Genomic DNA, 16,599 nt, shown 5'->3' on the forward strand with positions numbered 1-16,599 from the left:
CCCGGGACACGGACCAGTATCGGTCCACGGCCTGTTAGGAACGGGGCTGCACAGCAGGAGTGAGCAGCGAGCGAGTGACCAAAAGCTTCGTCTGCTGCTCCCCATTGCTGGCGTTACCACCTGAACCATCCTGCCCCGCCCCACCCCATCCATGGAAAAACTGTCTTCCATGAAACTGGTCTCTGGTGCCAAAAAGGTGGGGGACCGCTGGTTTAAGCCAGCCAATCAATGGCATTTTGTTATGGCAGCCCCGGCAAACTAATACACATGCCTTGTGCTTTTGTTCTTGAGCTTTCTTCCATTTCATTATTACCACTAGCAATAATACTGTTATCACGAGTACTGTAAAGTACTTTTTCTAGTTGCTTCACATACATTTTCTCATCTAATCTTCACAATTATCCATGAATTAGGCATCATCCTCATTTTATTAATGGCAAAACAGAACCCCAGGAAGGCTTCATAAATAGCAAAGTGGAAATTCTAATTCAGATTTGACTTTTAATGCCTATTGTTTTTTACAAAGTCTTTCTTGCTCATCTCTATTTATAAATTCTACCCATTCTTTAAAGTCATGCTCTTCTTCCATGAAGTCTTCCAAAACACTCATTTGGAAGAATGTTACCTTTCTCTGAATTTTTATGTCCTCTCACTGAATGATTATGTAAAATCTGTTTTCTTGAGTACTTGCTCTATTTTTAAAAACACGTTAGATCATTTTCCGCTGGGTATCCCATGGAGCTAGATTTTATACTTCTTTATATCCCTACATAATAACTAGTGGGATTTGGTAAGCGGTGACTAAATATTTGAGAGATAAGTTGTCCCAAAGCAGAAATGAGAAAAGACAAAAGGACTATTGGGAAAATACAGATTAAAAAAAAATAATAATAACTGCAGGATCAAATTATAGATATGTAAAATAATTATCATATGAATACTGATGTATCTGTAAGGTTGCCACTACATATGTAAGAGCTGCTGAATAACAACAAAAATCTTTGTAATTCCCAAAAATAACAAATACTAAAAAGAATGAGTATGGTGTTTTCCCCTGGAACAAGGCTGTATTTTTCAAAAATTTTTAAAAACTGGTGGCTTTATTGCAAAAACTCTTTATTAGAGAATACTGTAAAGCCCAGAGTGTATAAAGTCAAGAATCATGCAAAGTTGAGAAAACACCTAAAAACAAACCACTAGCTTTATTCTACTAAGATAACTGATTACAGAGTACTATAAATATCAGCAACATCTTTGACATTTCATAATTAAACACCTCCAGTTTCAGATTTCTCAGGAAAAAAATGGGGTATAAAAATTAAAAGAAATTCTATTCATAGAGCTAGATTACAAATACACAGAAGACCATCATATTTTAATATGAATTTCTAAGAACTTATACAGTGAATATTTCTTGGTGGCACTACCAAACAGAAAATTTCTTCATTTCAATAAAAAGTATTTATATTTTCAATGCCACTCACCCTGTCGGTCAAACAATGAATCAGCAGCTGTGGCTTTATTTGAAGGAGCCTCTGTGATTGGTCTGAGATATGTTCTGTATCCTTTTAAAATGGATGCCATAAAGCGCAAAAATGCCTCCTGAATTTCCATCTCAAGTTGTGTCATCTTCTTTTGCCAGGAGAAATCTGCTTCAATTGGAGTCATCTCAATCGCTGAACCTTCCTGAGTTTTTCGGTGAACTGACAAATGAAGAAAGAAGAGAAAATGGCATTAATACATGTTATATATTTAATAATTTGACAATTAAGGGAATTGTCAAAATAAAGCCCAAGACTTCCTCAAATTCCTCTTTATTAATGTAAAGGGATCATTGGCAGGGACTAACAGGGAGGCACAGATGGGGCACAGAAAACATGCTCAAAAAACCATAAACCATGGGACTTCCCTGGTGGCACAGTGGTTAAGAATTCACCTGCCAATGCAGGGGACACAGGTTCGAGCCCTGGCCTGGGAAGATGCCCCACACCGCGGAGCAACTAAGCCCGTGCTCCACAACTACTGAGCCTGTGCCCTAGAGCCCGCGTGCCACAACTGCTGAAGCCCACGCGCCTAGAGCCCGTGCTCTGCAACAAGAAAAGCCACTGCAATGAGAAGCCCGCGCACCACAACAAAGAGTAGCCCCTGCTTGCTGCAACTAGAGAAAGCCCACGCACAGCAACGAAGACCCAACGCAGCCAAAAATAAATAAAAAACAAAACAAAACAAATAAAAAACATGAACCACAACAGTAATTTCTTACTATTGGAATTCTGTTTTGTAATGAGACTCCCTTTAAGCAGAGCAAAATTATGTTTAAATTTAAGAATTTTCTTATATACATTCTTTCATTAGAAATATCCCTTCCTGGGAATTCCCTGGCAGTGCAGCGGTTAGGACTCTGCACTCTCAGTGCAGAGGGCCCGGGTTCAATCGCTGGTTGGGGAACTAAGATCCCACAAGACATGCAGCATGGCAAAAAAAAAAAATCCCTTCCTTTTTCCTCACATTTACCCGAAGATAGCTGGGGATACAATTTCTTCAAGGTGCTAATCAGACTTTTGCATGGCTTTTTGGGAAGCTGCTTCCAGTTCATGTTCTTCTTTTCATCTGATCTATTAAATAACAACATGATTAATAAAGTCCGTTATAATCTGTTTTTACTTAAACAAAATTCTTATGTCAAACTAAAAAAGAACATGGAAAGGGTATTTTTACTGAAGTTATAATTTGAGAATCTGAACAAGTGGTTTTCAAGAAGTTCTCTTTTCATTTCAACCAACCTCAGTCAAATTTGGTCATCTCATTCTAACCCTCCAACATAGATTTTCAATAACTGGAGTTATGAATACAACACAAGTCTTGTTTCAAAGTTACATTTCAGAATTGTAATATTTTAAGTGTCAAAGTTAATTGACTTGAGACTTCAAACTACCTATTAGAAGCAAATCTCGACAAATATCAGAGTCAGTAACATACAGAGCATGTTCTCACCACAATTCAAACGAGTCACCATTTAAGAAAAAGAAATTACTCTGGAAGTTCAAAAGAACACTTTTAAATAATGCATGAGTCAAATAAAATATTTTTACAGAATTAGAAACATTTAAAACGCTACAAAGATGAAAGCACTATGTACCAACCATGGGCTGGAGCTAATGTCAGGCCAATATCACTTATGAACATCAATGCTAGCATCTTAAATTCTTAGAGAATTTAATCCACTAGCACATTTAAAAAAAAAAAAGAGAGAAAGATGTTTACTTTAGGAATGCAGGGTTGTTTACTACTAACTGATTTTATAATGTAATTTACCACGCTAAGATTAAAGGAGAAAAACTTAATACTCATCTAAATAGTTATACAAAAGCATTATAAAGTTCACCACCTATTTATGATTTAAAAAAAGAAATTACTTTTAATCTAGAAGTGGAAGGAAGGTTCCTTAATCTATTATTAAGCAATCAAAACCCTGAAGTGGGGCTAGCAAACCTTTTCTATAAAGAATCAGATAGTAAGTATTTTATGCTTTGAGGACCACAGGACCGCTGTTACAACTACTCAAATATGCCACTGTAGCATGAAAGCAGCCTCGGACCACATGTAACTGAATGAGCATGGCTATGATACAATAAAATTTTATTTACAAAAATAGGCCTTGCGGGCTTCCCTGGTGGCGCAGTGGTTGAGAATCTGCCTGCCAATGCAGGGGACACGGGTTCGAGCCCTGGTCTGGAAAGATCCCACATGCAGCGGAGCAGCTGGGCCCGTGAGCCACAATTACTGAGCCTGCGCGTCTGGAGCCCGTGCTCCGCAACAAGAAAGGCCGCTATAGTGAAAGGCCCGTGCACCGCGATGAAGAGTGGCCCCCGCTTGCCACAACTAGAGAAAGACCTCATACAGAAACGAAGACCAAACACAGCCATAAATAAATAAATAAATATTAAAAAAAAAAATTCCCTTCTTTGCTTCATAGAAAGATCTGGCAAACTTTGGGGAAAAAAAAAAAAAAGGCCTTGGGGCAGATGTCAATTCTTGCTTTAAAGCATAAAGATACTTAATGATGAACTACTCAAACCATTCCCTTTGAAATTAGGAACAAGACAAGATACCAGTTATGAATATTTCTATTCAACATTACACTAGGATCCTAGCCAGAGAATTAAGACAAGAAATTCTTAAATATACAAGGACTGTAGAGGATATGATTGTTTATAGCCAGAAAATTGAAGAGAATCTACAAGCAGATGAAAATAAGAGAATTCAAGTAGGTTGCTGGACAGCAGACCACTACATAAAAAATCAATGGCATAGTTATACTCCAGCAACTAACAAGTAAAAAACGTAATTAAAATACCATTTACAATAGCAATAAAAACCATAAGGTACTTAGGAATAAGTAAGTTTAACAAAAGGTGCGCCCAATCTTTACAGAGAAAACTGAAACAGTTATTGAAAAACCTTTAAAAACACCTATGAAGTAAAATACCACATTCACGGGTACTGAGACTTTATGTCAAAATGATCTTATTTGCCCCCAAATTAATCTATGAATTCAATAGAATTTTAACAAAAAAATCACAACAAAATTTTGCATGGAGTTTAAAAAACGAATTAAAATTTATATGAAAAGGCAAAAAACCAAATATAGTCAAAACAATTTTAAAGAATAAGCAGTAAAGAGACTTGCCATTTCACATCACTTTTTTTTTAAACAGTGTTATTGAGATATAACTCACATACCATACAATTCATTCACCTGAAGTGTGCAATTTGATGGTTTTCAGTATATTCAGAGTTGTTTAACAACCACCACAATTAATTTTAGAGTATTTTCATCACATCAAAAAGAAACCCCACACCCTCTTAGTCACTAACCCACAATTCCCCCATCCTCCCATCCCAAAGTAACCACTAATCTATTTTCTGTGTCTACAGATTTGCCCTGGGCATTTCAAATAAATGGGATCATAGAAGGTCTTTTAGCATGAAGTTTTCAAGGTTCACCCATGTTGTAGACAACTTAATTTTAAAGTCATTAAGATAATCTGATGCTGGCAAGAGACTAAAACAAACCAAAGGAACAGAAAATAAGCCTGGATACATATCCACACAAATATAAAAACTGATATGTGATGGTATTGACACTGAAGACAGGTGGGGAAGAGATGAACTGACCATTCAATAAATAGTGCTATGTGACAACTGTTTACCCATGTTAAAAAAAAATAAAATAGTATCTCTATGTCTCATCATACACTAATAATACCAAGTTTAGCTAAATTAAAGGCCTAAATGAGAAAGTCAAAACCTCACAACTTTAAGAATATCCAGGATAATATTTCATGACCTCAAGGCAGAGGATTTCATGTACAAGAACCAAAAATGGCAATCCATAAAGAGAAACTGATAACTGTGATCCATTAATATAAGCTTCTGTTCATCAAAAGACACTACAGAATGAAAATACAAATCACAGTGTGGCACAAGCTATTTGCAATGCATATAACAGACTAAGAATTACTTCCAGATTATATAAAGCCCTTATACAAATCAAAAGAAAAAGACAAACAACCCAACAGGAAAATGTACCAAAAGAGGAGGGAAAAACCAAAGGGCAAAAAGAAATTAAAATGCCTCATTTGTTACTAATTAGGGAAATGTGAATTAAAGCCACAGTGACATCCCATTACCATCAAGTTGGCAAAAATTTGAAAGTCTGATCATAACAAGTACTGACAATGATATGGAACAAAGAGAATTTTCATTTGCTGATGAAGAGGGGAAAGAGTAATATGGCATTAGCTATGCCTACCAACCAACATTAGCTCTTCTAGGTATATGTTTCAGAGGAATTTTAACCATGTACTCAAAGAAATATGCGTAATAATGATCAGAGCAGTTTTGTTCATAATTGCAAAATCTAACTACAATCTAAATACCCATCAACACTGATAAACACTGAAGACAAAGTAGAGCTACGTGTATCAACATGGATGAACCGCATAGAGAATGATGAGTAAAAAAGCAATTCACAGAAAACTATACAAACATAAAAATTTTTAAAGCATGCAAAACAAAATGTCATTTATACTAATACATATATAATATGTATTAGTGGGTGGAATCTGGAATCTGGGTGGAAGATTCATGCAAGTTGTTTACATTATTCTCTATAATTCTTCAGTATCTACAACATTTCATAATTCTGTAAGTACAATTAAGCAGAGTTCAAAATTATTTTACAAAACAGTGCTTTGATCAATAGAAATTATATAGAAGTTATTTAAACCTGGACAAAATTAAGAATCTCTATAATATTCTTTTATTCACAATGGTAAATAAAATGAGGTAAACATTTGAGTTAAAACTTCAAAATCATTTCCAAAGGCACCACAATATATACAACCTTGAAATAACTGTTTTTCAGGAATAGTTACTGAAAAACAACGAAATGTGTATGACAAGAAATATTTAGTGCTTCCAAGTAGTTCATTATTTCCAGGCTATAAGTAAATCTAAATACACATAGTAGAGATCAATCAAGATGGTAGACTAAGAGGACATGGAGCTCACTTCCCCCCATGAACACATCAAAAAATACATCTACATGTGGAACAATTCTCATGAAAAACTAACTGAAAACTGGCAGATGGACTCCTGTACCACCAAGGCTGTAAGAAAGATACACATGGAAGGGAAGAAAAGTGATTGGGTTGGGACCTGTGCCCATGGGAGGGGACTCAGAGGATATGGGAGATTACACAGGTGGACACCCTCTCAGGGGAGTGAGTGGTGAGAGCCATAGATAGGGCACCCCAGTCCTGGAGTCCTACAAAGGGTAGACAAGCCCCCTTGGCTGGTTGGAGGACCACTGGGACTAACGAGGCAAAAAGAAAAACAGAAAAAAAAGAAAAACAAATTTTAAAAAATGGAAACAGTTTAAGAGATCTATAGAATAACATTAAATGTACCAACATTCACATTAAAGGGATACCAAAAGACAGAAAAGGGGATCAAAAATGTATTTGAGGAAATTATGGCTGAAAACTTCCCAAACCTGAGGAAGGAAACAGATATCCAGGTAAAGGAAGCACAGAGGGTCCAAACAAGATGAACCCAAACAGGCCCACACCAAGACATATTACAACTAAAATGACAAAAGTTAAAAGTAAACAGTGAATTCTAAAGGCAGCAAGAGAACAGCAAAGTGTCATATACAAGGGAACCCCCATAAAGCTATCAGCTGATTTCTCTGCAGAAACTTTATAGGCCAGAAGGGAGTGGCATGATATATTCAAAGTGCAGAACAGGAAAAGTCTGCAACCCAGGATACTCTACCCAGAAAGATTATCATTTAGACTAGAGGGAGAGAGAAAGACCTTCTCAGACATGCAAAAACTAAGAGTTCATCAATACTAAATCTACCCTAAAAGAATTGTGAAAGGGTCTTCTCTAAATGGACAAAAAAGTAAGAATCTATAGGAAAGGGAAAATCCCACTAGGAAAAGCAAATGTATAGTAAGGACTGAAGATCAACCACTTAAGCCAATATGAAGATTAAAAGACAAAAAACTGTAAAAGCAACTATAACTACAATAAACAGTTAAGAGATAAACATGAAGATACAAAATATGACATCAAAAACACAAAATGTGGGGAGAGGGAGTAAAAAAAATGTAGATATTTTAGAATGTGTTTGAACTAAATTACTACCAGTTTAAAAAAAAAAGTAGACATAGTTATAGGTCAACAATATATAAACCTGACAGTAAACACAAATCAAAAACCTACAATAGTTACACAGAAACTAAAAAGAAAGGAACAGAAGCATACTACTAAAGAAAATCATCAAACCACAAGGGAAGAAACAAAAAGAAATAACAGAGAAAAACCTCAAAACAACTGGAAAACAAGTAATAAAATGACAATAATTACATACCTGTCAATAATTACTTTAAATGTAAATGAATTAAATGCTCCAATCAAAAGACATACGGTGGGACTTCCCTGGTGGTCCAGTGGTTAAGAATCCACCTCCCAGAAAATATTTGCAAACGAAGCAACTGACAAAGGATTAATCTCCAAAATATACAAGCAGCTCATGCAGCTCAATATCAAAAAAACAAACAACCTAATACAAAAATGGGCAGGAGACCTAAACAGACATTTCTCCAAAGAAGATATACAGACTACCAACAAACACATGAAAGGATGCTCAACATCACTAATCATTAGAGAAATGCAAATCAAGACTACAATGAGGTATCACCTCACACTGGTCAGAATGGCCATCATCACAAAATCTACAAACAATAAATGCTGGAGAGGGTGTGGAAGAAAAGGAACCCTCTTGCACTGCTGGCGGGAATGTAAATTGATACAGCCACTATGGAGAACAGTATGGAGGTTCCTTAAAAAACTACAAACAGAACTACCATATGATCCAGCAATCCCACTACTGGGCATATACCCTGAAAAAAACCATAATTCAAAAAGAGACACGTACCACAATGTTCACTGCAGCACTATTTACAATAGCCAGGACATGGAAGCAACCTAGGTATCCACTGACAGATGAATGGATAAAGAAGATATGGCACATACATACAATGGACTATTACTCAGCCATAAAAAGAAACAAAATTGAGTTATTTGCAGTGAGGTGGATGGACCTAGAGTCTGTCATACAGAGTGAAGTAAGTCAGAAAGAGAAAAACAAATACCGTATGCTAACACATGTATATAGAATCTTTAAAAAAAAATGGTTCTGATGAACCTAGGGGCAGGACAGGAATAAAGATGCAGAACAGAGAATGGACTTGAGGACATGGGGAGGGGGAAGGGTAAGCTGGGACGAAGTGAGAGAGTAGCACTGACATATATACACTACCAAATGTAAAATAGCTAGCTAGTGGGAAGCAGCCGCATAGCACAGGGAGATCAGCTCGGTGCTTTGTGACCACCTAGAGGGGTGGGATAGGGAGGGTGGGAGGCAGACGCAAGAGGGAGGGGATATGAGGATATATGTATACATATAGCTGATTCACTTTGTTATACAGCAGAAACTAACACAACATTGTAAAGCAATTATACTCCAATAAAGATGTTAAAAAAATAAAATAAAATCATGGTAAAATATACATAACATAAAATTTACCATTAAAAAAAAAAGAATCCCATGGATTGCAATCAGAAAAAAAAAAAAGTTATTGTTAAAAAAAACAAGAAAGCACTTAATAAAAAAGAAGAAGAATCCACCTCCCAATGCAGGGGACGTGGGTTCGATCCCTGGTCAGGGAACTAAGATCCCGCATGCCATGGGGCAACTAGGCCTGCGTGCTGCAACTATTGAGCATGTGGGCCAAAACTAGAGAGCCCGCATGCCGCAACTACAGAGCCCATGTTCTCTGAAGCTCACACACCCAAACTAGAGAGCCTGTATGCCTCAACTACTGAGCCCATGCGCCACAACTAGAGAGAAGCCCGCACACCTCAACGAGGAGCCTGCACACTGCAGTGGAGGATCCCTCAGGCCGCAACGAAGATCCCACGTACTGCAACCAAGACCCAACGCAGCCAAAAATAAAATAAATAAATAAATATTTTTTTTAAAAAGACATATGGTGGCTGATTGGACAAAAAACCAAGACCCTTCTATCCACAAGAGACTCACTCCAGAACTGAAGACACAAAAAGACTGATAGTGGGGGGATGGGAAAAGATACTTCATGCAAACAGAAATGACAAGAAAGTGGGGGTAGCAAAGCTCATATCAGAAAATAAACTTTAAACAAAGACTATGACAAAAGACAAAGAAAGGCATTATAAAATGATAAAGAGATCAATACAAGAAAATGATATTACACTCAACATATGTGCACCCAGGAGCACCTAAGCAAATACTAACAGACACAAAAGTGGAAATTGACACTAATACAATAATAGTAGGGTACTTTAAAACTCCACTTATATCAATGGACAGTCAATAATGCAGGAGCAGTCTAAAATGACACAACAGACCAGCTGGACTTAACAGATATCTACAGGACATTTACATTCAAAACCAGCATCATTAACATTCTTTTCAAGTGCACATGGAACTTTCTCCAGGATAGATCACATGCTAGGCCACAAGTCTTAACAAATTTAAGAGGATAGAAATTATTTTACCAAGTATTTTTTCCAACCACAATGGTATGAAACTAGAAATTAACTACAGAAAGAAAACAAGAAAAGAACAAACGTGCAGAGACTAAAAACATGCTACTAAAAAACCCAACAGGTCAATAAAGAAATCAAAGAGGAAATCAGAAAATACCTCAAGACAAATGAAAATGAAAACACTACGCTCCAAAATCTATGGGATGCAGAAAAAGCAGTTCTAAGAGGGAAGTTTATAGCAATACAGACCTTCTCCAAGAAACAAGAAAAATCTCAAACAAACAACATAACCTACCACCTAAAAGAATTAGAAAAAGAAGAACAAACAAAGGCCAAAGTCAGCAGAAGGAAGGAAATAATAAAGCTCAGAGAGAAAATAAATAAGAAAGAGATTTAAAAAAATAGAAAAGATCAATGAAACCAAGAGCTGGTTTTTTGAAAAAAGAAAAAAAAAATTGATAAGCCTTTAGTCAGGCTCACCAAGAAGAAAAGAAAAAACCCAAATTTAAAAAAATAAGAAATGAAAAAAGGAAAAATAACAACCAACACCACAGAAATACAAAAAAAAAAAAGTAAAAGAATACTAAGAACACTTATATGCCAACAAATTGGGCAACCTAGAAGAAATGGATAAACTTCTAGACACAAAATTTGCCAAGACTGAATCAAGAAGAAACAGACACTTTGAACAAACCAATCACTAGCAGTAAAATTGAATTTGTAATAAAAAAAACTCCCAGCCAACAAAGTCCAGAACCAGACTGCTTCACAGGGGAATTCTACCAAACATATAATGAAGAGCTAATACCTACCCTTCTGAAACTATTCCAAATTATTACAGAGGATGAAACACTCCCAAATTCATTCTACAAGGCCACCATTACCCTGATACTAAAACCAAAGACACTACAAAAAAAGACAATTACAGGCCATTATCTTTGATGAATATAGATGCAAAAATCCTCACCAAAATATTAGCAAACCAAATCCAACAATATATAAAAAGGATCATACACATGATCAAGTTGGACTTATTCCAGGGACACAAGGATGGTTCAAAATATGTAAAATCAATGTGATACACCACATTAACAAAAGGAAAGACAAAAAACACATGATCATCTCAACAGACACTCAAAAAGCAATTGACAAAATTCAACATCCATTCATCATAAAAATTCTCATCAAAGTGGGTACAGAGAGAACATATCTCAACATAATAAAGACCATATGTGACAAATGCACAGCTAACATCATACTCAATGGTGAAATGCTGAAAGCCTTCCCATTAAATTAAGCATCCAAATTGGAAAGGAAGAAGTCAAACTGTTACTATTTAGAGATGACATGATACTTTATATAGAAAACCCTAGAATCTAAAACATGACACAAATGAACTTATCTACAAAACAGAAACAGACTCCTAGACACAGAGAACAGATTTGCGGTTGCCAAGGGGGGAGGGAGAGGAAGGACTGGGAGTTTGGGGTTGACAGACGCAAACTATTACATTTATAATGGATAAACAACAGGTCCTACTGTATAGCACAGGGAACTATATTCAACATCCTGTGATAAACAACAATGGAAAAGAACACAAAAAAAGAATGTCTGTATGTGTATAACTGAGTCACTTGGCTGTAGAGCTGTAGAGCTGTAAATCAACTGTACCTCAATTTTTAAAAAAAATGAAGAAAACCCTAAAGTCACCACACAAAAACTATTAGAACTAATAAACGAACTCAGCAAAGTTGCAGGATACAAGATTAATATACAGAAATCTGTTGCTTTTCTCTACAATGTATTTTAAACTATATATCACATGAACTATCAGAAAGAGAAAGTAAAAAAAAAATCCCATTTGAAATTGTATCAAAAAGAATAAAATACCCAGGAATAAACTTAACCAAGAAGGTGAAAGACCTACACTCTGAAAACTCAGATGAAGGAAAGTGAAGATGATACAAAAAAATGCAAAGATACCCCTTGCTCTTCTGGAATTGGAAGAATTAATATTGTTAAAATGACCAATACCTCCCAAAGCAATCTACAGATTTAATGCAATCCCTATCAAAATACTCATGACATTTTTCACAGAAATAGAACAAACAATCCTAAAATTCATAAAGAACCACAAAAGACCACAAATTACCAAAGCAATCCTGAGGAAAAAGAACAAAGCTGGAGGTATCACCATTCCAGACTTCAGACTATACTACAAAGTTGCAGTAATCAAAACAGCAACAGCATGTTTTGTGTCTGGCAAAACACAGACACATAGATCAACTGAACTAAACAGAGAGCCCAGAAATAAACCCACTCACCTACAATCAATTAATCTATGACAAAGGAAGCAAGAATATACAATGGAGAAAAGACAGTTTTTTCAATAAGTGGTGCTGGGAAAACTGGACAGCTACAGGTAAAACAATGAGATTAGAACATTCCCTCACACCATATACAAAAATAAACTCAAAATGGATTAAAGACCTAAATATACGACCTGAAACCATAAAACTCCTAGAAGAGAACACAGGCAGGACACTCTTTGACATAAATCATAGCAGTATTTTTTGGATCTGTCCCCTAAGGCAAAATAGATAAAAGCAAAAATTAACAAATGGGACCTAATTAAATTTAAAAGCTTTTGCACAGCAAAGGAAGCCATCAACAAATCAAAAAGACAACCTATGTAATCGGAGAAATTATTTGCAAATAATGCGACCAACAAGGGGTTAATATCCAAAACGTACAAACAGCTCATATAACTCATTATCAAAAAAGCAAACAATACAATCAAAAAATGGGCAGAAGACCTGAAAAGACATTTTTCCAAAGAAGGCATACAGATGGCTAACAGGCACATGAAAAGATGCTCAAAATCGCTAGTTACTACAGAAATGCAAATCAAAACAACGGTGAGATATCACCTCACACCTGTCAGAATGGCTATCAGCAAAAAGACAACAAAAACTAAATGTTGGCGAGGATGTGGAGAAAAGGGAACCCTAATACACTGTTGGTGGAAACGTAAACTGGTGCAGCCACTACGGAAAACAGTATGGAGGTTCCTCAAAAAACTAAAAATAGAACTACCATATGATCCAGCAATTCCACTCCTGGGTATATAATATATCCAGAAAAGATGAAAACACTAATTTGAAAAGATACATGCACCTGATTGTTCCTAGCAGCACTATTTACAATTGCCAAGACATGGAAGCAACCCAAGTGCCCGTCAACAGACGAATGAATAAAGATGATATGTATATATATATGATAAAAGAGTACTCCACCATAGAAAAGAATGAAATTCTGCCATTTGCAGCATCATGGATGGACCTAGAGAATATTATGCTTAGTGAAATTAGGCAGAGAAAGATAAATACTGTGTGATATCACTTATATGTAGAATCTAAAATATAAAACAAAAAAATGAGTACAGCAAAACAGAAACAGACTCACAGATATAGAAAACAAACTAATGGTTACCAGTGAAGAGAGGAAAGGGGCGAGGGGCAAGATAGGGGTATAGGATTAAGAGATACAAACTACTATGTATAAAATAAATAAGCAACAAGGATATACTGCATAGCACAAGGAATTATAGCTATTACCTTTTAATAACTTTTATTGGAATATAATCTGTAAAAATACTGAATCACTATGCTGTGCACCTGAGAACAGTACAATATTGTAAATCAACTATACTTCAATTTTTAAGAAGTACTGAAAACCCAAATAAATAAACAAACAAACATAGTGAAGAGCTACCACAATTACACAGTTTTCAAAATACAATGGTAGGTCCATTTCAAAATTATTTTTTAAGGTACATTAAGTGTTTTCTTCCTTCCTTAAGTTATTCTTCTGGTTCACTCAAGGTTATTTTCCCAACCAATTCTACTGCTGTAACCATTGAAGTCTCATCCCAAATTCTTACTCTATTCATTTTCTGCCAGTATCAAACAATAAAGAATAAAAGCACTCCAGGACCTGGAATTTGGCACTAATACTAGGGAATTTTCAATACTTACTGCCCTTACCCACGTTGTTTGTTGTTTTTGTGAGGGCGGGGTTGCAGAGGGCGCTCCTCAACATCCATCTAGAACTGGATGGATGAATCTTCTTTTATTAGTGTGGTGCTCTACTCTCTGAACCCTCAGTTACACCACTGCTATACATATTTATCACCTCCAGTAAACACAAACTCTAACTGATTTTTAATATCAATTTCTCTGTAATCCCTATAAAATTCAAATCTTGACAACTAAGAAAACAGCATATTACCCTATATTGTGACTAAACTCAAACAGGTAAAGCCATTTTTTAAGAGCTTACACACGAATTTTGAATTAAACCTAGATAGCATGTCATCTCTTGAGCTCTGAAAGCAGTGTTTTTAACCTTTTTTTTTTTTAATAATCCATATTCTCTTCTGATAAACATAAATATCTCCTGCCTACTGTTAACATTATTATCCAATATAAACTATTATAATATTGAACACAATCTTTTTCAAACCACACAACATTCCAGGATTCTGATACCTGTCCTGATTGAGAATCATTGTATTGAATCTGAAGACTTATTACCAACTTTCAAAAGTAGCATATTTGTATATGCTTTCAATGAGCTATAACTACATGTGGGGAAAAACATAAATGGAGATAATATAAAAAGAATCAACTTACACATATAACATGTTTGTATCCAAGTCAATGCAAACAACATCTTGTGGTGGGTCATGAAGATCAAAATACCTTGAGTCAACTCCAACTATAAATGGTAAAGGTGCACTAAGCACTGCTGCCAGTGAAAGAGGACAAAGGGGAATATATGGGCATTGCCACTGAAATGGAAAGATCATCTGGGAAAAAAAGTTTTAAAAAATTAACCAAGTTTTAAATTTGCAATGAGAATTAGTAATTAACTAATACTACTGAAAGGGACCATTACACAGCAGTTAAGTCTAGTTTCATTCCAAAAACTAAATGACTATAAAACACTGCTAGGCAATACTATGAACCAATGTGATTAAAATCTTCAAGAATGACAATGATCATAAGCACAATTAAAATGCTAACAGCTCTTTGCATGTTAATCCTTCTAATGCCTATAGAAAATCCACATTCCCATTTTATGGAGAAAGTGAAAGAGGAGAAAAAATTGCCCAAAATTTTATAAAACAAACTCATGATCTTTAACTCTGATGCATTTCATTCATCTGTTAATTTTCAAGATAACCTTTGACTAAAATCCAACTAAGAACACCAAGAACTAAAAAAATATAAATGATTCTCTTGGGAACAGTAACAGTCAACTAAAAATTTCAACAAAAAAAATTTCGTAACTGCCCAAATAAACATAATATTATCCAACTTCAGTGAATCTTGGCATCTTAAAAATATTAGTCAATATAAAACATACCTCAACAATCTTTACCAGCTTTCCTTTATAAAGCTCTACCTTAATTGTATCAATGTGTTCTTTTTAAAAAAGGAAAAAAGACAAGTTTTGATAAGTAAAAAAAAAAAAAAAATTAAAATTTTAATAATCAACTAATATTAAAATTTTAATCATTGATGACAAAATCTTTCCTCTACTACAAAAATCCTTGCTATATTTCAAGATCTAGTTCAATTCTTACCTTACCCATCATTACTCACCCCAAATAATTACCTATAGCATTTACTACCTCTGCCAGTTATTCCAGATGGTTATACAGAATTGGAATTCTGTCTTCAATCATTTATTTACTTTCTAGTAATTGAGCACTTAATATGTACCAAGAACTGTTCTAGATGGTGGGGCTGTAACAGTGAATGAAACAAAGATCCCTGCCCTCATGAAATGTACAGTGTAGCATAAGAGCCAGCAAACTTTTTCTGTAAAAGAAAGAATATTTTATGCCTTGCAAGCCATATTGTCTCTGTCACAAATACTCAACTCTGTCTTCATGTATGAAAGCAGTCATAGGCATTATGTAAATAAATGGCCTATGTTCCAGTAAAACTTTATTTACAAAAACAAGTGGCAGCCAGGATTTGACTCACAGGCCATAGTTTGCCAACACCTGGTCTAGCAGGAAGAGAGAAAACAAAAAGAAGACATGATAAATAAAATATATACCAGGTGAGAGAGTGCTAAGTGCTACGAAAAAAAGAAAAAGTAAAGCCAAGTAAAGGCGATTAGAGTTTAGAACATGAGAGAGGAGAGAGGAGAGAGGGAAAGCAGGCTGTATTATTAAATAGGCCAAACAGGGTAGGCTTCATTAAGAAAGTGACACTGAGCTGAAACTTGAAGGAGGTGAGGGTTTTAGTCAAGGGGATATCTAGGAGAAGAGCGCTTCGAAGAAAAGGAACAGCTAGAGCAAAGGCCTTAAGGTGTGGGGACCGCCTAGTATGCGCCAGGGGTAGCAAAGAGGCCAGCGCG

The 16,599-nt window shown here is 35.6% G+C and overlaps 1 protein-coding gene across 9 annotated transcripts in view; it reads right to left on the reverse strand.

Moving 5' to 3' along the window:
- The window catches only part of DENND4C (DENN domain containing 4C), a 131,676-nt gene that overhangs the window by 57,413 nt on the left and 57,664 nt on the right, over nt 1-16,599 (reverse strand). For 7 of the 9 annotated variants that reach the window (XR_014247353.1, XM_082401572.1, XM_082401576.1 and 4 more), the window contains 3 exons: nt 14,859-15,034; nt 2,509-2,615; nt 1,485-1,703 (listed from right to left, as the gene is read on the reverse strand). Coding sequence is in view for 8 of the 9 variants with exons in the window: in XM_082401572.1 (XP_082257698.1) it covers nt 1,485-1,703; nt 2,509-2,615; nt 14,859-15,034 (502 nt within the window). In the remaining variant the exon portion in view is untranslated. The remainder of the gene's footprint in view (nt 1-1,484; nt 1,704-2,508; nt 2,616-14,858; nt 15,035-16,599) is intronic. The other 2 variants (XM_082401575.1, XM_082401571.1) reach the window with 1 other exon arrangement.

This window comes from Balaenoptera borealis (genome assembly GCF_965194805.1).
Source record: "Balaenoptera borealis genome assembly, chromosome: 8".
In the NCBI taxonomy this organism is placed as follows: domain Eukaryota; kingdom Metazoa; phylum Chordata; class Mammalia; order Artiodactyla; family Balaenopteridae; genus Balaenoptera; species Balaenoptera borealis.